At 48.8% G+C, this 21,625-nt stretch overlaps 1 protein-coding gene and 1 long non-coding RNA gene across 8 annotated transcripts in view; both read left to right on the top strand.

Annotated features, from left to right (window-relative positions):
• Positions 1-21,625, top strand: part of LOC118393085 (zinc finger CCCH domain-containing protein 13-like) — a 39,896-nt gene that overhangs the window by 6,100 nt on the left and 12,171 nt on the right. For 6 of the 7 annotated variants that reach the window (XM_052461411.1, XM_052461413.1, XM_052461414.1 and 3 more), the window contains exons 3-6: positions 786-2,165; positions 2,256-2,346; positions 7,086-10,364; positions 10,866-10,991. In XM_052461411.1, coding sequence (XP_052317371.1) covers positions 802-2,165; positions 2,256-2,346; positions 7,086-10,364; positions 10,866-10,991 — 4,860 coding nt within the window. In that variant the 5' untranslated portion in view covers positions 786-801. The remainder of the gene's footprint in view (positions 1-785; positions 2,166-2,255; positions 2,347-7,085; positions 10,365-10,865; positions 10,992-21,625) is intronic. The other variant, XM_052461415.1, reaches the window with a different exon arrangement.
• On the top strand, positions 11,003-12,526 carry LOC127907249 (uncharacterized). The gene is made up of 3 exons (XR_008063894.1): positions 11,003-11,278; positions 11,411-11,618; positions 11,774-12,526. It is a non-coding gene; the product is annotated as an uncharacterized LOC127907249 (long non-coding RNA).

Here is a 21,625-nt window from a genome sequence, read left to right as displayed (position 1 = left end):
TCAAAAGGAGCGTCAGATGGTCATTGTGCTGGCAGGATTTCTGCTGTCTCACCTGTAGCTACATCAATATTTTGAGTTCTTGGGAATATAAGGTTCTATCTGCAAAAAGATGATTCTGAGATAATTGGCTTTAAAGTTCCAAACCCTAATTGGTTTGAATGGTGTCAGCTATTTTTATTTTGAATTTAGAGTACTATATAGTTCACTGTTTCTATGTCAATAATTACATTTTGAATAAAAATGCAGATAGAACCTTATAGTCCCAAGCTCACGTGTTGTCTCAGACTTTGTGTACTGGTTATCTCTGAGTCAGACCCAGTCGCGGCAGATGGAGAAACAGTAGATGGAAATGATGCTGCCAGGGAACTGAACCTTTCACTGTACCCGGGGCACTGAACGCTTCCCCGGACACGGGGAACTGAACCCTCCAGAGGTGATGGATCTCTCCCTCTCCCCCTGGCTGAGGCCTGCCATACTAATGAATGGCTTGTATTTAACAGCCCACCTGCTTCTAGAGCAGCCAGCCACATCTCTGGGTGCATGATGCCTCCCAAAGCAAAGTCCAGAGTAGTGCCAGATAACCAAGACAGCCTTTACTTCCTCTGTCCCATGTTCCTGATGTGAATGCACCAGTCATAATACAGTCAGTGCATTGCATCAGAAAAAGGAGTGGCAGTATGACTCGCTGAATAGATCATTTATTGGACTTTGTTTATGGTTTTACTGCTAGACCAACAGTTAATGGGCAAAGGTGCTGATAGAGATTTGTACATTCCTCTCCCCAGGTGTTTTTCCACAGGGATGGCTGCTAAAGTGGAGGTGCAGACTGGGGAGGTGGAAAGGATTTGTGTAGGGGGACGACTGCACCTCAGCCCTCTGTCTGACTCCAGCAACAAGAGCCTCACGGAGGGTCCCTCCAACACCCAGGCCTCCCTCATCATCACTCCAGAGCCTAGTAAGCCTGTCCCTACACCCAAACCACGGCTCACTCCCAAACCTTTCACTGTGGAGAAAAACCCCACCATCCGGCCCATACTTGCGCCTAAGCCTAATACCAACCCCCGACCAGTGCCCACTCGCCCTACTTCTTACAAACCTGACTCACCCAGCACCCCAAAACTTCAGCAGCCGAATGTCACCAGCAAACACAGGCCAGGGCCGACCAACCCCAGCTGTCCAGCTCCTAACTCCTACAAACCCTCTCATAAGTTGAGCATGGGACAAACCACGAAGCCTGTAGCCCAGCCCTTCAAACCCGCCCCTCTTCTAACCCTTGGGGACCCCAGCAAACCAACTCCCTCCCAACCGGTGCGACGTCAGAAGCCAGCTGCGGCAGGCTTGTTCCCCTCACGGGGCCCTAAGAAACCGCCTTCAGCAGAATGGTCCGGATCCACCAAACCGGAGAAGGAAAGGAACAAAACAGCATCCAGTATCAGAGCTGGGGCAGCCTCTATGACCAGAGCCAAGTCTATGGGCTTCCTCAGTCAGATAGGGCAAGATGAGGAGGAAAGGAAGGGGGATGAAAGGCCCACGGTCACAGTTCAACTCCGATCCCAGTCTAGAGCCTCCAGGCCCAGACCTGTGTCGGCCATCTTCCTGCCCTCTCCCACTCAGGCTGAGTCGCCCACCCCAGCTGCTCGCTGGGCAGTGAGACGTCCCCTCTCAGCCGACCTCACCTCCAAGTTTGAGTCCATTGGTCTGTCGCTGCACCACGGCCGACCTGCCAAGACCGACAGCAAGGAAAACACTCCAGGGGAACCGCTACGGAGGACAGAGAAGAAGAAGGGAGCAGAGGGGACCAATGTTACACCAGCGGCCCCAGACAGCAAGCCTTCAGCCCTCGTAGGAGGGAGAGAGAAGAAAACAGAGGAAGAAGAAGAGGAGGAGGATGATGAGGGAAAGGGTGGAGGCAGCATTAAGAGACGGATCAGTCTCTTGCTTGATTCCTCCACTTCTTCCTCTCCTGTGGTTCCTCTCCGTGTTGCTGCCCAAAGACCAGGGTCTAACTCTCCAGTACAGCCCATCCAAGAGGCAGATGTAACATTGGATGGTGTTAAACAGCGAACCAGGAAGCTTACTGAAGATACTGTTACACCACCAGCCCAGACCCCTGCTGTTAAACCACAGTTCAAGTCCCACCCTCTGCCCCCTGACCTGACCAAAAGGTAGGAGCTTCTCACCACATATGTGTGTCAGTCCTTTTATGTCTCTCCCATTGGCATGTCTTATGTGATATGTGTGTTTCTCTTCATCAGGCTTGGCTCTGAGAGGTCCACAGACCTCGGCAGTCCCTCCCCCAATGAGGCGACAGACCGCCATGAGAGTGACACTGATCCTCAAATGAGGGTAAGAGAGGCTCTGGGATTTGCTTAGGTTAATCTGGTGTCGGTGGTTTGGTGTAGGATTGCAGTGAGAATTGTTCAAACTCCTGTGCCTACCAGGCAAACCCAGTTGAAACACTACTGTCTATGATAGGCAAGCAACGAGGTAACAGTTCAAGCTAGAATCCTTACTTGGTGAAACTGCCATGTTTGTTTGCAATATTACAACAACAATGAAGTTACTGCAAACAACCAACACTGTTTTATAAGATAGAACAGCAGAATATGTACTTCAATTTATTTTACCACGCTGCCAGATGCTCCTCACCTCAAAACACCACACTGCCAGACACTCCTCACCTAAAAACACCACACTGCCAGACACTCCTCACCTCAAAACACCACACAGCCAGACACTCCTCTCCTGACAGACACTCCTCACTTCAAAACACCACACTGCCAGACACTCCTCACCTCAAACACCACACTGCCAGACACTCCTCGCCTCAAAACACCACACTGCCAGACACTCCTCGCCTCAAAACACCACGCTGTCAGACACTCCTCACCTCAAAACACCATGCTGCCAGACACTCCTCACCTCAAAACACCACGCTGCCAGACACTCCTCACCTGCCAGACACACCTCACCTCAAAACACCACGCTGCCAGACACTCCTCACCTCAAAACACCATGCTGCCTGACACTCTTCACCTCAAAACACCACGCTGCCAGACACTCCTCACTTCAAAACACCACGCTGCCTGACACTCCTCACCTGCCAGACACTCCTCACCTCAAAACACCACACTGCCAGACACTCCTCACCTGCCAGACACTCCTCACCTCAAAACACAATGCTGCCAGACACTCCTCACCTGCCAGACACTCCTCACCTCAAAACACCACGCTGCCAGACACTCCTCACCTCAAAACACCACGCTGCCAGACACTCCTCACCTGCCAGACACTCCTCACCTCAAAACACCACGCTGCCAGACACTCCTCACCTGCCAGACACTCCTCACCTCAAAACAAAAACAAAGGCGCTGCGACGAACAGTGGTGATGTTTCTCCAAATGCGAATTAGATTTTTAATCCCTGGTCTTCATTAACCAGGTTTCCATCCAACCTTTTTATGTGAGTGAAGTACAGATAAAATGTCTGATAAAAAATGTCACAACAGGCCCGATGGAAACAGCTAAGTTGTCTGTGAACTTGACCAATGTCGACAAAACAAAATACGCTAGATGAAGGTGGGATATTTTTGTGTCGGTATAATTAATTATGCAAGAAATGGCAGTGTAAATGTTTTTATCTGCAAATATTGATATAATAGCCATGAAGAATGGGCAAAAATATCAGTGGCTAGAAGTGCCAAGCTTATAGAGAGATCCTGAGAGACCTGCAGCTGTAATTGCTGCAAAAGGTGGCTCTACAAAGTATTGACTTTGGGGGGGTTTCAGTTTTTTGTATTTTTTTCTTGTTTCACAATAATAATAAAAAATCTTTTGCATCTTCAAAGTGGTAGGTATGATGTGTGAATCAAATGATATAAACCCCCCAAAATCTATTTTAAATCCAGGTTGTAAGGCAACAAAATAGGAAAAATGCCAATGGGGGTGAATACTTTCACAATGCACCCTATTTGACATTTTACCTTTTAATACTTGGCTGCCATTTGAGAAATATTATAATCTCATCATGTAGGTTATACCCGCGCTATATATGCAAGCTGTTGGTCAGGGCGCACGTCACAATACCAGAGTGGGCATATTTAACGCTATTGTTTTTTTGTCGTGAGAAAACCATCAGTGGAGTTGAAAATGTGATGGAAACCCTTTTCACTTGTATTTTTGTTAATGGAAATTTAACCGCAGAACTTATTTTTATGTGGACTATGTCAGCACGCACAGCCTTTTATCCACAACAAGTCAAATTGATGGAAAAGCATCTCTCGTGGGAAATGCAAATTGTTTTAATGCAGATTCTTGAATATATGCATGAAAATCTGTCGCCAATTGGAAGGAAACTTAGCTAGTGACACAAAATAAAGTGGCATCGTTTGCTATAAAACAGAATGAGAACCATTCCAGCAATTGACTAATTCCCATCCAATTTGAGTTTACTGGCAAATGACCAAAGATGTTGATAGATAAATTGAATCAGCCTGTTAAATGATTAGGTAGGTCACAACACTGGGGGATTGTTAAGTGCTTGTACTTTTTGTTTCCTGTCTTGTTTTACGGTCACTGTTTGTTTGAGCAACATTTGAAGATGGTGTTAACTTAGCTAAAGCTTTGTGAATACAGTACGGTGGGGCAAAAAAGTATTTAGTCAGCCACCAATTGTGCAAGTTCTCTCACTTAAAAAGATGAGAGGCCTGTAATTTTCATCATAGGTACACTTCAACTATGACAGACAAAATGAGAAAAAAAAATCCAGAAAATCACATTGTAGGATTGTTAATGAATTTATTTGCAAATTATGGTGGAAAATAAGTATTTGGTCACCTACAAACAAGCAAGATTTCTGGCTCTCACAGACCTGTAACTTCTTCTTTAAGATTCTCCTCTGTCCTCCACTCGTTGCCTGTATTAATGGCACCTGTTTGAACTTGTTATCAGTATAAAAGACACCTGTCCACAACCTCAAAACAGTCACACTCCAAACTCCACTATGGCCAAGACCAAAGAGCTGTCAAAGGACACCAGAAACAAAATTGTATACCTGCACCAGGCTGGGAAGACTGAATCTGCAATAGGTAAGCAGCTTGGTTTGAAGAAATCAACTGTGGGAGCAATTATTAGGAAATGGAAGATATACAAGACCACTGATAATCTCCCACGATCTGGGGCTCCACGCAAGATCTCACCCCGTGGGGTCAAAATGATCACAAGAACGGTAAGCAAAAATCCCAGAACCACACGGGGGGACCTAGTGAATGACCTGCAGAGAGCTGGGACCAAAGTAACAAAGCCTACTATTAGTAACACACTACGCCGCCAGGGACTCAAATCCTGCAGTGCCAGATGTGTCCCCCTGCTTAAGCCAGTACATGTCCAGGCCCGTCTGAAGTTTGCTAGAGAGCGTTTGGATGATCCAGAAGAAGATTGGGAGAATGTCATATGGTCAGATGAAACCAAAATATAACTTTTTGGTAAAAACTCAACTCGTCGTGTTTGGAGGACAAAGAAGGCTGAGTTGCATCCAAAGAACACCATACCTACTGTGAAGCATGAGGGTAGAAACATCATGCTTTGGGGATGTTTTTCTGCAAAGGGACCAGGACGACCGATCCGTGTAAAGGAAAGAATGAATGGGGCCATGTATCGTGAGATTTTGAGTGAAAACCTCCTTCCATCAGCAGGGGCATTGAAGATGAAACGTGGCTGGGTCTTTCAGCATGACAATGATCCCAAACACACCGCCCAGGCAACGAAGGAGTGGCTTCGTAAGAAGCATTTCAAGGTCCTGGAGTGGCCAACTCCTCGGGAGTTGAAAGTCCATGTTGCCCAGCAACAGCTCCAAAACATCACTGCTCTAGAGGAAATCTGCATGAAGGAATGGGCCAGAATACCAGCAACAGTGTGTGAAAACCTTGTGAAGACTTACAGAAAACGTTTGACCTCTGTCATTGCCAACAAAGGATATATAACAAAGTATTGAGATCAACTTTTGTTATTGACCAAATACTTATTTTCCACGCAAATAAATTCTTTAAAAATCCTACAATGTGATTTTCTGAATATTTGTCTCATTTTGTCTGTCATAGTTGAAGTGTACCTACGATGAAAATTACAGGCCTCTCATCTTTTTAAGTGGGAGGACTTGCACAATTGGTGGCTGACTAAATACTTTTTTTGCCCCACTCTATATTCCTTTATTTCATTGTTTTTTTTTTTACTCGTTTCGATTTTTGAAAATGTAATGTATTTATATAGTTTCTGTGTTTGCCACTGTAAGCCCCAAAAAATAACTTGATCTTCGTGCAACGTTTCCACTATAAGGACTATGTTCAAGGAAAATTCTGATTTGCAATTCGTCTCTCAAGCAACCTGGACACAACATTTTCTCCTAATCAGTCTTTGCTCTAGTTATGGGAAAGTATGTCCCGTAGGAAAATGGGGCATGGAAGCGAAAAGGAACACCACTGCCACAGAGGTACAAAGAACTGTGAAACCTAACCTGGGGCATTCGTTATCTCTGCTGGTTCTGTGTGTTGGTTATGAAACATGCGGGGAGTGAAGCACTGGGGTAAAGGTCAACATGGAGAGGCTTTGATTACCACATCAGCATCACACCTACTTTTATGGACCCAACCAATAGGAGTGGGATCCCCTTTCTTCCCAGACACAATGCCTCGCTCAGTCACTTCACTTTGTATCACGCTCTGTTTCTCTGTCCTTATGTAATATTTAAAACAAATCGGACTATTTGTCAAACAGACACGTTCACTCCCAGATCTTGTATTATCCACCAGCTAAGTGTATCTGTTGAAATTAATTTCTTGAAAGACAATGGCAGATGATATTGACTTTCAGCTATAAGAAAATTGTCCCCTTACCAATTTCTTATCCATAGTTAAGTTTATTGACATGAGCACTCATAAGTAAATTAATAACCAGTGAATAAATATTGAAGAAATCTTGAATTGAGATGACATGCAACTTGTCAAGGCAGTGCTCATAAGGATTATTGCTGAAGTGCCCACAGACTGTCTGTCTTAATTTAACCAAACTCATCAAATTACTTATTTTTAGGTGGAGGACTCCGTTTACACCTTCAGTGACCCAAAAAAGGTGGATGACGACATCCGAGGCATACAAGAGCAGCCCACCCAGACCACCTCTGACCCTTCAGCAGTACTGACTGAGGCAGGGCGATGGATGGAGAGCTGCCCCAGCAGTGGGGCACAGACGGTGCGAGCAGCCCTGTTTGAGAATGTGGTGGAGAGACACAGCGTGCTGGTGATGGAGGAGGATAGGGCACAGAGTGCCACAAAGGGCTGTCCCAAGAGAAGTGTGTCCCTCAAACTTGGGAATGGGGAGAACGACGGGACCCTGGTCACCGCCACCTACCGCAAGCCTGTGTCTCCCTCCAGTCCACTTCTTGTAGAGCACTTGTTTGACACTGTGCAGGCGGTGGGAGAGAGGAGAGCCGTTAGTGAGAGTGTCCCTTTGGCTCAGCTCGAGGACAAAGCCATGACCCTCCGTTCCAGGCGTTCTGAGGGGAATCGGTCAGCCAGTGCTGAGCCAGTGGAGGAGAGGCATGCTCAGGTCCAAGGAGTCCTCAGTTTGGCTCAAAGGAGAGCACCAGCCTCCCAACAGGAACAGGGACCATACTACCTGAGGGTTGGAGCTCTGCAGAAGTGGAATACCACTGAGATGGATAGGGAGGCAGAGGTAGAGAAAGAGAGGCAGAGGGAAGCGGAGAGGGAGAGAAAGGAGGAGGAGAAAGAGAGGCAGAGGGAAGCGGAGAGGGAGAGAAAGGAGGAGGAGAAAGAGAAGCAGAGGGAAGCGGAGAGGGAGAGAAAGGAGGAGGAGAAAGAGAGGCAGAGGGAAGCGGAGAGGAGGATGCAAATGGATGTAGACAGGGAGAAGCCAAGAGAACAGGAGAGGGAGAGAGAGGAAGTGGCAGCACCGAAGCGGTTGAAAATGCTGGAGGCAGATGAGCAGCCACCCAAGCCCAGGGCCACCTACTTTGCTCTGACTGGTCAGATCCAGGAAGCTGTATCCGTTGGGGACGAGGAAACCGAGAGAGGGAACGTGGAAGTTCCCTTTGACAATTTCTCTATGAAGTCTGGACATTGGGGCTCTCAAGGGAAGGTCTTACAAGTACGAAGGAACCCCTCTCTAGATGAAGCTTTTGGAAAAAGCTCCCAAGGTCAACAACAAGAAGAACTGATGGAGCGGAATCAAACACAGGAAAGGGAGAGAGGAACGGCATGGGACAGACAGACATGGAGCGAGGAGCTGGGAATAGAACAACAAGTAGACCTTGAGAAAGTAAAAGAGTTGGAGAGGGAGAAAGAATGGCAGAGGGAGAGCAAGGAGTTTGAGAGGGAGAAATGGACACAGCTGGACATGGAGAGACAGAAACCGTTAGAATATGCTAGAAAGAGAGAGAAGGAAAAGCTAAAAGAATTAGAAAGAGAGAGACACAATGAGTTGGAGAACGAGAGACTGAGTGAGAGACAAAGACAGCGATGGCACGAGCTGCAGAGGGAGAGACAGATTGAGTTGGAGAGACAGAAAGAGTTTGAAAAGGAGAGACAGAGACAGTTAGACTTAGAGAGACAGAAAGAGTTTGAAAAGGAGAGGCAGAGACAGTTAGACTTAGAGAGACAGAAAGAGTTTGAAAAGGAGAGACAGAGACAGTTAGACTTAGAGAGACAGAAAGAGTTTGAAAAGGAGAGACAGAGACAGTTAGACTTAGAGAGACAGAAAGAGTTTGAAAAGGAGAGGCAGAGACAGTTAGACTTAGAGAGACAGAAAGAGTTTGAAAATGAGAGGCAGAGACAGTTAGACTTAGAGAGACAGAAAGAGTTTGAAAAGGAGAGACAGAGACAGTTAGACTTAGAGAGACAGAAGAAGTTGGAGAGAATTAAGGAGATGGAGAGAAAGCAAATGTTTGAGTTTGAAAAACAGAAGCAGAATGAGAGAGAGAGGCAACAGCTTCTGGAGCTTGAAACGCAGAGACTAAGAGAGAAAATGGAGAGAGAGGAGCAGGAGAAGATGAGACAGCAAGCCATACAACAGGAGGAAGACAGACAGAGAGAGTTGGAAAGGGAAAGAGTGCAAGAGTTGGAGAGAGAGAGGCAACGCGATCTGGAAAGACAAAAACAGAGAGAGTTGGAGAGAGAGAGACAACGCGATCTGGAAAGACAAAAACAGAGAGAGTTGGAGAGAGAGAGGCAACGCGATCTGGAAAGACAAAAACAGAGAGAGTTGGAGAGAGAGAGGCAACGCGATCTGGAAAGACAACAGAGAGAGTTGGAGAGAGAGAGGCAACGCGATCTGGAAAGACAAAAACAGAGAGAGTTGGAGAGGCAGAGACAGAAACAGTTGGACTTTGAGAGACAGGAATTGGAAAACCAGAGGGATAGAAAAAGGGAGTTAGAGACAGAGAGACAGAGGGTAGAAGAACTGGAGAGAATAAAGGAGATGGAGAGAAGACAACTGTTTGAGTTTGAAAAACAGAAGCAGAATGAGAGAGAGAGACAACTGCTTCATGAGCTTGGAAAGCAGAGACTAAGGGAAAATATGGAGAGAGAGGAGCAGGAGAAGATGAGACAGGTAGCCATACAAGAGGAGGCAGAGAGACAGAGAACCATGGAGAGGCAGAGGAGAGAGAACCAGGAGAGGGGGGTGCTGGACTCTTTACCTCTCAGACCTAAAATGCTGGATCTAGACTCTGGGTGCTGGTCTTTGGGTGACCTGCACTCCAGAGGCAGTCCCCACTCCCCTAGTGTCCGATGGAAGCAGCCCTCTCCCTGGGCAGATGACCACTACAGACCTGGTATCCTGGACATTGACTCATTCAGGTCCCAGACCGAGACACAACCCTCGCCCACTAGAGAGGTGTTCCCTGTTACTGGCATCCAGGGCTCAGACCCAGGTAATGGGGTGAGATCCCACCCCCACTCTCCAGAAAGGGAAGGTGGTTATAGGATGGCTCCCGAGGGCGCAGTGGGGCGACCCAGTACTGTGTGGACCCCCTCTCAGCAGGAGCTGTGGGAGCAGAGGCTAAGCATCGACGAGGAATCAGTGGATAGGCCCATGGCTGGACCAGAGCCACCCAGGAAGCCTGCCAATAAACCCAGCCTGGAGCAGCTCCTCCACGGGCTGGAGGACAGGGCCACGGCCCCCATCCTGGTCCCAGAGAGACGCTGGTCTGGTATGCCCAGTGAACCATCCTTCCCCAGGAGAGAGCCCCACAGCCCTGGGTCCCCCATGGAGCAGACCTGGTTCCCCCAGGACTCAGAGCCCCAGGGGCACAGGGTAGAGGCCAGAGGACAGAGGAGATCTCAGGGCTCCCAGGTAAGAAACAGTATCATAAGGAGAGACATAGGCTATGTGAATCAGTGGCATCTATAGGATTCAATGAATTCAACCAGTACAAGTGCTTTTGTGTAATGTTCTGATTATGGGGGGTGGTTTAGTGTTGACACACAGTTGGGCAGTACACTACCAGGATATACTTCCACACTCCTTCCCCGGGTGGCAGCACCGACCGGGGCAGGTGCTGTGCCAAGCCTTATTAAGCCCACAGGTGGAGGAAATGGAAAGATGATTAGGGTGCAAGCTTGCAGAACCAGGAGGATGCAGGGTTATTTTTCTCAGTGTGCTTTGGTTTTGTCCTTTTGTTGTTGTTTATTTTTGTATATGTATTTCTGTCACCATTTTGAACGAACAATAATCTGCTCGGGCTAGCTGAGGAGGCGTTACCCCTAGACTTTCCAGCATATCAATATTAGCAGGCTAGTAAACTGTTCTGTAACAGCAACCATTCGATTTCATTCTACGCTCCCCATGTCTTAGGAGCTGAACCGGATGAGGTCTCGCAGCGTGTCCCGTAGATCAGCCCCGTCTGACAGTGCTGTGGAGGGGAGCCTTTCCAGAATGAGGAGCAGGAGTACACATAGAGAGAGAGGTGGACAGAGTTGGGTGAGTCCTGATGCTCTATTTCTATACACACAGGTGTACACACACACACAATCACCTCATTTCTGACTCAAAGTTGGGCAAGTTTCATAAATGAGCTTCTGCGACAGTGAAATCACACTGCTTCATCATGGTAACAATTGGAGCCCCTCAGTTCTATGTTTTATCACTGTTTATACTTTTGAGCTGAATCTCACAGAAAACCCTGGTGATTTGGAAAAAATGTTGGGTTGTGGGTTGTGTGTAGTACACCTGTGTGTACAGGTTGTGTGTTACAGTAGGGTGTACAGGTTGTGTGTAGTACACATGTGTGTACAGGTTGTGTAGTACACATGTGTGTACAGGTTGTGTAGTACACATGTGTGTACAGGTTGTGTAGTACACATGTGTGTACAGGTTGTGTAGTACACCTGTGTGTACAGGTTGTGTGTTACAGTAGGGTGTACAGGTTGTGTGTTACAGTAGGGTGTACAGGTTGTGTGTTACAGTAGGGTGTACAGGTTGTGTGTTACAGTAGGGTGTACAGGTTGTGTGTTACAGTAGGGTGTACAGGTTGTGTGTTACAGTAGGGTGTACAGGTTGTGTGTTACAGTAGGGTGTACAGGTTGTGTGTTACAGTAGGGTGTACAGGTTGTGTGTTACAGTAGGGTATACAGGTTGTGTGTTACAGTAGGGTGTACAGGTTGTGTGTTACAGTAGGGTGTACAGGTTGTGTGTTACAGTGGGTGTACAGGTTGTGTGTTACAGTAGGGTGTACAGGTTGTGTGTTACAGTAGGGTATACAGGTTGTGTGTTACAGTAGGGTGTACAGGTTGTGTGTTACAGTAGGGTGTACAGGTTGTGTGTTACAGTAGGGTATACAGGTTGTGTGTTACAGTAGGGTGTACAGGTTGTGTGTTACAGTAGGGTGGAGTAGGAATGCAGTTAGTCACTGGGGGTGAAGAGTAAAGTGACAGTCATGGTCTCGCCCATCTCTCCACCCCTTTTTACAGCACAAAGCAGAGAAATGAAATAATGTTTTTAGGCCTGTAATTCAGGATTATGTGCTGCTCATTTCGACAGCCTTCTGTTTGCATAGCTGAAGAAACGGCTCTGCAGTGACAATTCCTATTGTGTGATAGACATTCCTTTTATTCAAGCACCTGTCTTAATACTGTAGTGTTTGTGCTCCTCTTTACCACGGGTACACTACAGAGACCCATGCACCATGTAAATAGCCTGTGCTACAAAGCAGATTCCATTCAGAGACAAGGCTGCCCTCCCCTCCCCCAATGAGCCCTCCCTGTCCTCCCCTCCCCCAATGTGCCCTCCCAGTCCTGTCCTCCCCCAATGAGCCCTCCCAGTCCTGTCCTCCCCCAATGAGCCCTCCCTGTCCTGTCCTCCCCCAATGAGCCCTCCCAGTCCTGTCCTCCCCCAATGAGCCCTCCCAGTCCTGTCCTCCCCCAATGAGCCCTCCCTGTCCTGTCCTCCCCCAATGAGCCCTCCCAGTCCTGTCCTCCCCCAATGAGCCCTCCCTGTCCTCCCCTCCCCCAATGAGCCCTCCCTGTCCTCCCCTCCCCCAATGAGTCCTCCCTGTCCTCCCCTCCCCCAATGAGTCCTCCCCTCCCCCAATGAGTCCTACCCCCTCCCCAAATGAGTCCTCCCTGTCCTCCCCTCCCCCAATGAGTGCTCCCTGTCCTCCCCTCCCCCAATGAGTCCTCCCTGTCCTCCCCTCCCCCAATGAGTCCTCCCTGTCCTCCCCTCCCCCAATGAGTCCTCCCTGTCCTCCCCTCCCCCAATGAGTCCTCCCTGTCCTCCCTCCCCAATGAGTCCTCCCTGTCCTGCCCCCTCCCCCAATGAGCCCTCCCAGTCCTCCCCTCCCCCAATGAGCCCTCCCTGTCCTCCTCTCCCCCAATGAGTCCTCCCTGTCCTCCCCTCCCCCAATGAGTGCTCCCTGTCCTCCCCTCCCCCAATGAGTCCTCCCTGTCCTCCCCTCCCCCAATGAGTCCTCCCTGTCCTCCCCTCCCCCAATGAGTCCTCCCTGTCCTCCCCTCCCCCAATGAGTCCTACCTGTCCTCCCCAAATGAGTCCTCCCTGTCCTCCCCTCCCCCAATGAGTGCTCCCTGTCCTCCCCTCCCCCAATGAGTCCTCCCTGTCCTCCCCTCCCCCAATGAGTCCTCCCTGTCCTCCCCTCCCCCAATGAGTCCTCCCTGTCCTCCCCTCCCCCAATGAGTCCTCCCTGTCCTCCCCTCCCCCAATGAGTCCTCCCTGTCCTCCCCTCCCCCAATGAGTCCTCCCTGTCCTCCCCAAATGAGCCCTCCCTGTCCTCCACTCCCCCAATGAGTGCTCCCTGTCCTCCCCTCCCCCAATGAGTCCTCCTCCCCCAATGAGTCCTCCCCCTCCCCCCCCAATGAGTCCTCCCTGTCCTCCCCTCCCCCATTGAGTCCTCCCTGTCCTCCCCTCCCCCAATGAGTCCTCCCTGTCCTCCCCCAATGAGTGCTCCCTGTCCTCCCCTCCCCCAATGAGTGCTCCCTGTCCTCCCCTCCCCAATGAGTGCTCCCTGTCCTCCCCTCCCCCAATGAGTCCTCCCCTCCCCCCCCCAATGAGTGCTCCCTGTCCTCCCCTCCCCAATGAGTGCTCCCTGTCCTCCCCTCCCCCAATGAGTGCTCCCTGTCCTCCCCTCCCCCAATGAGTGCTCCCTGTCCTCCCCTCCCCCAATGAGTGCTCCCTGTCCTCCCCTCCCCCAATGAGTGCTCCCTGTCCTCCCCTCCCCCAATGAGTGCTCCCTGTCCTCCCCTCCCCAATGAGTGCTCCCTGTCCTCCCCTCCCCCAATGAGTGCTCCTGTCCTCCCCTCCCCCAATGAGTCCTCCCTGTCCTCCCCTCCCCCAATGAGTCCTCCCTGTCCTCCCCTCCCCCAATGAGTCCTCCCTGTCCTCCCCTCCCCCAATGAGTCCTCCCCCTGTCCTCCCTGTCCTCCCCTCCCCCAATGAGTCCTCCCTGTCCTCCCCTCCCCCAATGAGTGCTCCCTGTCCTCCCCTCCCCAATGAGTGCTCCCTCCCCTCCCCCAATGAGTCCCCCTCCCTGTCCTCCCCTCCCCCAATGAGTGCTCCCTGTCCTCCCCTCCCCCAATGAGTGCTCCCTGTCCTCCCCTCCCCCAATGAGTGCTCCCTGTCCTCCCCTCCCCCAATGAGTGCTCCCTGTCCTCCCCTCCCCCAATGAGTGCTCCCTGTCCTCCCCTCCCCCAATGAGTGCTCCCTGTCCTCCCCTCCCCCAATGAGTGCTCCCTGTCCTCCCCTCCCCCAATGTGTGTCCGTCACCTCCTGCTGGTCTGAGTGGTGCTGCAATTACTGCAGGGATTCTAGTTTTTAATTGTTTGTAGACCAACTGGAGACACAAGTGTGAAATACCTGGTCTAGAATGAGTTATTGTTGTAACCACTACCAGAACATTAAGCTAGCCAAGACCAACAACAGACTATATATACACAGACAATACTAAACAAGGTAAATGTCTTACCTGTGAAAGGTTTTCACACACAGCTATGTGTAGCCTACTTGGACACCAGGTCTCCACAATTTCCCACTCTCCCACGCCGAATAGCCAGAAGCCACAGGGCTCTTCTCGCAGGCTCTATGTGGGAGCATGGTGAACTGTGGGTCAGAATCATTTACCTGGTTACATGTACATTGAACAACACAGCAGCTTTTCTGCAAAACATGTACAATGAAGTTGGGTCTTTTACACTGGGGGTCATTGGGAAAGAACGTTTCCCCCCAATATATTGGCGTGGTTGAGGGGACCTCCTTGTTGAGTGAGTGTGGATTTGGAGTATCAACACGTGTCAATGACTTGATGTTGTGGTGATAGTGTTTCTCTGTATCGGTGTGGAGGTTGGGCCTTGTGTGAGTGCACACTATGGTCACCAGGCTCAGACTACATGAGCTGTCTAAGGCATCTACACTGGCTGTGATCGGTGATGATTCATCAGAGCAGGGAAACCAGGGAGAGGACAGACGAGACAGATACAACTGAAGTCATTAGGCCAATGTCCCTTTGTGGATTCTGTTTAATAATATAAATAATATATGCCATTTAGCAGACGCTTTTATCCAAAGCGACTTACAGTCATGTGTGCATACATTCTATGTATGGGTGGTCCCGGGGATCGAACCCACTACCCTGGCGTTACAAGCGCCATGCTCTACCAACTGAGCTAGAGGTGACTTGAGGGCCGTCATTTGTTGCTGGACAATTGTTATTAGCAGACTTTTTTTCTGTTGTTATCTTCATAGTTGGTGTTGATGAAACTTGAGTCTGTGTGTTTGTGGAGAGAACTGTGATTTCCAGCTATAGGATGGTTCCTGGAGGGAGTCTGTTCTAAAAGCAACAATGCTCCTCAGAATTGTTCTCCAGAAGTCCACCAGGGGGCACTTGTGGGCAGCTCAGAGTAGCAGTCATCAGCCGCTGCCCCAGTTTATTCTCAGGGGGTTTCTGTTTGAGAATAAATCTGTGGTACTCGGTTGTTTTATAGACTAGAGTGTCTTACTTACTCACTAAGGCTTAATTCAGTGAGATGAATGCTAGGAACGGTGGAGTACTGAAAGTGGGAAAGGACAGAGTTCTGTGACCTGACATGCAGTTTGTCAGGGAGTCAGGGAGACATTTGTTATGCAAACTCTGACACACTGTCGTGATTCCTCCATTTAGCCATGAGCTCACAGCTGCTGACAGCCACAATCCCGGCTCTTGAAAACCGCTACACCGGTCTCCTCTTTGCTCTTTTGCTCCCTCTCTCTTTCTTTCAGGCACACATTCTCTCCATCTATTTGAAGGTATAGGCTCAACATAAAGTTCCTATCACTGTCAACCCTTCCTATGTTTGCTTTCTACCCCCTCTGGCCTGTGCTGACTCTGCCTGTGAGAATTCTCTCTTCCTCGCTGCAAGCAGAAACATGCAGGCGAGATGGAGCACCGCAGAACATATCGCCCTCCCCTCCTGCACTGCAAATCAGGGCCCTCCCTCTCTCCGCTTCTCCCTGCCTCCTCTCTCCCCTCCCTCACTTTGTTCGCTCAATTTCTCCTTGAGCGTGAGTCCTGTAGTGCTGGGGAATGGGAGCAGGAGACTGACGCATTTCTCTATTGGCCTGTACCTGCAGGGGGAGAGGAAAGGAAGGAGAGTGCACTGGTCTTTGTCTCTCATGGATTTGACCTTAGCATCACAATCTCCTCTCCTGTTTGTGCTTCTATATCCACGGTGCTGCTGTTGGTGTGCTGGGTACTCCGAGGGAATAGGAATCAATCAGTACAGCCTCCTGCCTGACACCAGCTGTTCTGTTCAGCACCGTTCATCCTGTACCGTTTTCCACCAGGAAGACGACTGCAGTGTGGGGTCTATGGAGAGGTAGATTTTTAAAAATTGTGTTCCTCCGATTGCGGACGTGTCTGAGCGGCAGCGGCAGCTTCAGAGTCCCGCTGTGAGGGGCGTGAGAATCAGAACAGATGAGCTATGTTGTGACATTGCATTGCACTTCTGCGTCTGTGGGTTTATTGCTGCTCCTTGGTCTGATCATCACTATGTGGCTCAAGAACCTGTTTGCAGACGGTGCAGCAGTATATCTGCTGTGAACACATCGTCACACCTGAGCCTCTACCAGCTGGGCTTGTCTGTTAAACAGCCCTAACCCTCTTGGGTTCCCCGCTACGGTCTTGCCCTTCTGTATAGCTGTATGGAAATAGGCATTTTGCAGAACAACAGAAAGCTTAGAGTTCACCTCGCTGCCGATGATGGACTGAAATGGAGTCATGATGCATCTGACTGGCTGTGCTATCCCTCACAAACAGCCCAGCTACTGCAGCATTCACCTAGCTACGCACCTCAACAGTATCCAGGACACCAGCTCTCGTCCTGGATGACTACCTGGCTCAAGGACTCCCCATTGACCACGGTATCACACTGGACTCAGGACCTACAGTACCGGACCACAGCCTGACCGAGTGCTCCGTCCGGACTTCATTCTGTGACGTTGGTCTTTTAGTGATCTGAGATGGACTACCTGGGGGACAAGCTGTCTGTGGCCCAGTCCCAGGTGTCTGGTTGGATGGGGAACGCCCGCCGGTCCCTGCAGGGGGCGCTCAGCTTGGTGTCCAGTGCAGTGGAACGTAGGGGCACGGGGGCCGAGGACAGCCCCGGGGACTTCAAGAGGGCCAACTCATTACGTTCTCTGGCCTCTCGCAGCCGGGACTCTTTCCGTAGGTTCTCTCTACGCAGCCAGCAGCGCCTGTCCCTACGCAGGCGTCCTGGGACCAGCACCCCCAACACCCCCACTGCTGTAAGACACACACAATTTGACACTTGCTCCCCCCCATCAATCCTTCTCACCACCAACTGTCCTTTCGTCAGTCACTGCCCATTCCAAGCACCTCAAACTTGTCAAGGCCTTCTCTACTTGTATTTTATGTCTGTCTATTTGTGTTGCAATGTGAATTCTCTCTCTGATCCTGGTAGTTCCTGACTGTTCTGCTTGTATTTGCTGTTCAGTGCTCACCCCCCTCTGTGCCTCATCTGCTTCTGTGTCCTCTCTCTCGCCCTATGAGTCTCATACCATCTTTGACATAACACTGACCTTTGTCTGTGTGTTCACCATAGTTACCACTGTAACCGCAGTGTCACTGGCTCCTCAGGTCATAGCTTACTGTGGGCTGGAGTTGTTTCTCGCCCCCTGTCCCTCCCTCCTAAACTAGGAGGGTTTAATCTAGTCAAATCAAAGTTTATTTGTCACATGCGCCGAATACAACAGGTGTAGTAGACCTTACAGTGAAATGCTTACTTACAGGCTCTAACCAATAGTGCAAAAAGGTATTAGGTGAACAATGGGTATGTAAATAAATAAAAACCAGTAAAAGGACAGGCTATAAAAGTAGCGAGGCTATAAAAGTAGCGAGGCTATAAACGTAGCGAGGCTATAAACGTAGCGAGGCTATAAACGTAGCGAGGCTACGTACAGACACCAGTTAGTCAGGCTTATTGAGGTAGTATGTACATGTAGGTATGGTTAAAGAGACTATGCATATAAGAAGAACAGAGAGAAGCAGTAGCGTAAAGAGGGGTTGGCGGTTGGTGGGACACAATGCAGATAGCTGGAATCCATGTATGGATATAGACTCTAGCTATGGATCCCATGTAGTTGCAGTAGTTGGTCTTAAGTTCTTAAGCCGAGTCAGTCAGGTTTTAATGACATTCGGTTCTACATTCTTAGCAAACACTTGGCTCTTTGTCTGTACATTACATTGATGTAATAATGACAGAACAAAATACTCCATCAGTGTCCTGTTCAGGTCAGTGTTTTGCTATCTAAACTCAGTAAAAAACGAAACGCCCTCTCACTGTCAACTGCATTTATTTTCAGCAAACTTGACATGTAAATATTTGTATGAACATAACAAGATTCAACAACTGAGACATAAACTGAACACGTTCAACAGACATGTGACTAACATAAATTGAATAATGTGTCTCTGAACAAAGGGGGGGTCAAAATCAAAAGTAACAGTCAGTATCTGGTGTGGCCACCAGCTGCATGAAGTACTGCAGTGCATCTCCTCCTCATGGACTGCACCAGATTTGCCAGTTCTTGCTGTGAGCTGTTACCCCACTCTTCCACCAAGGCACCTGCAAAATCCCAGACATTTCTGGGAGGAATGGCCCTGACCTCACCCTCTGATCCAACAGGTCCCAGATGTGTTCAATGGGATTGAGATCCGGGCTCTTCGCTGGCCATGGCAGAACACTGACATTCCTGTCTTGTAGGAAATCAGCCATACTGCTTGTTCTGTGCGTGGTGGCATTGTCATGCTGCAGGGTCATGTCAGGATGAGTCTGCAGGAATAGTACCACATGAGGGAGGAGGATGTCTTCCCTGTAATGCACAACATTGAGATGACCTGCAATGACTCAGTACGATGATGCTGTGACACACCGCCCCAGACCATGACGGACCCTCCACCTCCAAATCGATCCCGCTCCAGAGTACAGGCCTCGGTGTAACACTCATTCGATGATAAACGCGAAATCGACCATCACCCCTGGTGAGACAAGACCGTGACTCGTCAGTAAAGAGCACTTTTTGCCAGTCCTGTCTGGTCCAGCGACGGTGGGTTTGTGCCCATAGGTGACGTTGTTGCAGGTGATGTCTGGTGAGGACCTGCCTTACAACAGGCCTACAAGCCCTCAGTCCAGCCTCTCTCAGCCTATTATTCAGTCTGAGCACTGATGGAGGGATTGTGCGTTGCTGGTGTAACTCGGGTAGTTGTTGTTGCCATCCTGTACCTGTCCTGCAGGTGTGATATTCAGATATACCGATCCTGTGCAGGTGTTGTTACACATGGTCCGTGCAGGTGTTGTTACACGTGGTCTGCCACTGCGAGGACCATCAGCTGTCCGTCCTGTCTCCCTGTAACGCTGTCTTCGGTGTCTCACAGTACGGATATTGCAATTTATTGCCCTGGCCACATCTGCAGTCCTCAAGCCTCCTTGCAGCATGCCTAAGGCACTTTCACGCAGATGAGCAGGGACCCTGGGCATCTTTCTTTTGGTGTTTTTCAGAGTCAGTAGAAAGGCTTCTCAGTTTTTATAACTGTGACCTCAATTGCCAATTGCCTAAGCTGTTAGTGTCTTAGGTGCCATGTTCATTCAGTTGTATTTATTTTTATTTTACCTCTTTTTTTTCTCCTTTTTTTCCTACTGTGTTATTGACTTGTTTATTGTTTACTCCATGTGTAACTCTGTGTTGTTGTCTGTTCACACTGCTATGCTTTATCTTGGCCAGGTCGCAGTTGTAAATGAGAACTTGTTCTCAACTAGCCTACCTGGTTAAATAAAGGTGAAATAAAAAAATAATAATAATTTTACGAGGCAAGTCAGTTAAGAACAAATTCTTATTTTCAATGACGGCCTAGGAACAGTGGGTTAACTGCCTGTTCAGGGGCAGAACGACAGATTTGTACCCTATCAGCTCGGGGATTCGAACTTGCAACCTTTCGGTTACTAGTCCAACGCTCTAACCACTAGGCTACCCTGCCGCCCCTAATAGTTTATGTTTCATTGAACAAACATGGGAAACGGTGTTTAAACCCTTTACAATGAAGATCTGTGAAGTTATTTGGATTTTTATGAGTTATCTTTGAAAGACAGGGTCCTGAAAAGGGGATGTTTCTTTTTTTGCAGAGTTTGTGACATGTGGCTACAGTGCTGCTCTGTTGTTGACAGGGGATTGGTGCTCATGGGATCTGTAGTCATATTAGGATAGCTGCAAAGTGTCGTCTTTGACCAGTCCACTCCATGATCAATGTGTTACTGTTAAACATTCCTACTGAGGAAGACTCCACCTAGAGGGGTTAGAGCAGGAGAGAGGTGTTGGGACGTACTGGGGGCGGTGTGAGGTTTGTTCTGCAGTGATTGTGTTGGGGTCATTGTACCTGCGCTAAGTAACCAGCCTGCTAGAGTTGTCTGTTTCCAGGCAGCAGGACCATATGTTAATTGTCTTCGAGCTTCACAGCACTTCCTCATTCGTGGAGCTGTGTGTCTGACTGGCTGTTATTCAGGGCGGATATAAATGATTGTTTTGCAGTTAGGAAGTGGATTAATCCAATTTAAAGTGACTATGCCTTCACAGTAATGTAATAGGTCCAGCATGTGTTTCATCTCAACCCAAAGTAGGCATATTGTATTAAAATAAAAAGGGGATTTAAGGTGAACATTTTCATAAATGTGATGATGTCATAACACCAGGATGTGTTTCAGAGCCGTGATGTCTGGCAGGTCTAACTTTCCAAGGCTTTGGCTCCTCTACTTCCTCAAACGTGTTAGATTCTCAATCACCCTTTCTCTCCTCCCTCCTTCTATTCATCCGCTCATTGTTCTGTCATTTCCATTGACACCCCCTTCCTGTCCACAGAGGGGGGTATCTTAGCAGAGGAGGCTGGCCAAGGCTAATGTTATTAAGGAAACATCTACTTCACTACGGCTCTGATTCACAATAAGGTGCCATGCAGGCCTGCTCTTTCCCCGTGTCCAGAGTGCGTTGTTGATAGCAGAGCCGATGCCCTCACATGGTCAATACTACAGGGCTTTAAGCAGCACTACAAGTCTGACTATGTTATTTCTTAACCCTCTCTGTCTTGCTGCTGTTGTTTGGTTGGCAGGTAACCGGGTAGCCTCCGGAGCGGAAAACACCAAGCGAGGGTGTGTTTGGGTGCTAAAGTTCAACCACATACACGGTGGATATGGTACAAGTTCAAGGAATTTAGATTACAGGAGGTTTGCTTATTGAATCCTACATGCGTAGTCCTGTGAATTAGTTGTACTAAATCTTAGGCTGAAATTCATGATATAGAGGGATTAAGTGGGTGTGAGAGGTCTATTTCTCTGACTGTCTTTTGACCTATCAGGAATCATTCCTGCCAGAAATGAGGGGTTTTACTGCACCTTGTTGGTCTCTTCACTGTGTTGTTATTGTTACTCCTATGCTTCTCAGTAAACCCCTCACTTTCTCCTCACTGTGTTATTGTTACTCCTATGCTTCTCAGTAAACCCCTCACTTTCTCCTCACTGTGTTGTTATTGTTACTCCTATGCTTCTCAGTAAACCCCTCACTTTCTC

Source organism: Oncorhynchus keta, chromosome 14 (genome assembly GCF_023373465.1).
Source record: "Oncorhynchus keta strain PuntledgeMale-10-30-2019 chromosome 14, Oket_V2, whole genome shotgun sequence".
Lineage (NCBI taxonomy): Eukaryota > Metazoa > Chordata > Actinopteri > Salmoniformes > Salmonidae > Oncorhynchus > Oncorhynchus keta.
The sequence above is the reverse complement of the archived record's forward strand: the minus strand, read 5'-3'. Positions and strand labels throughout refer to the sequence as shown.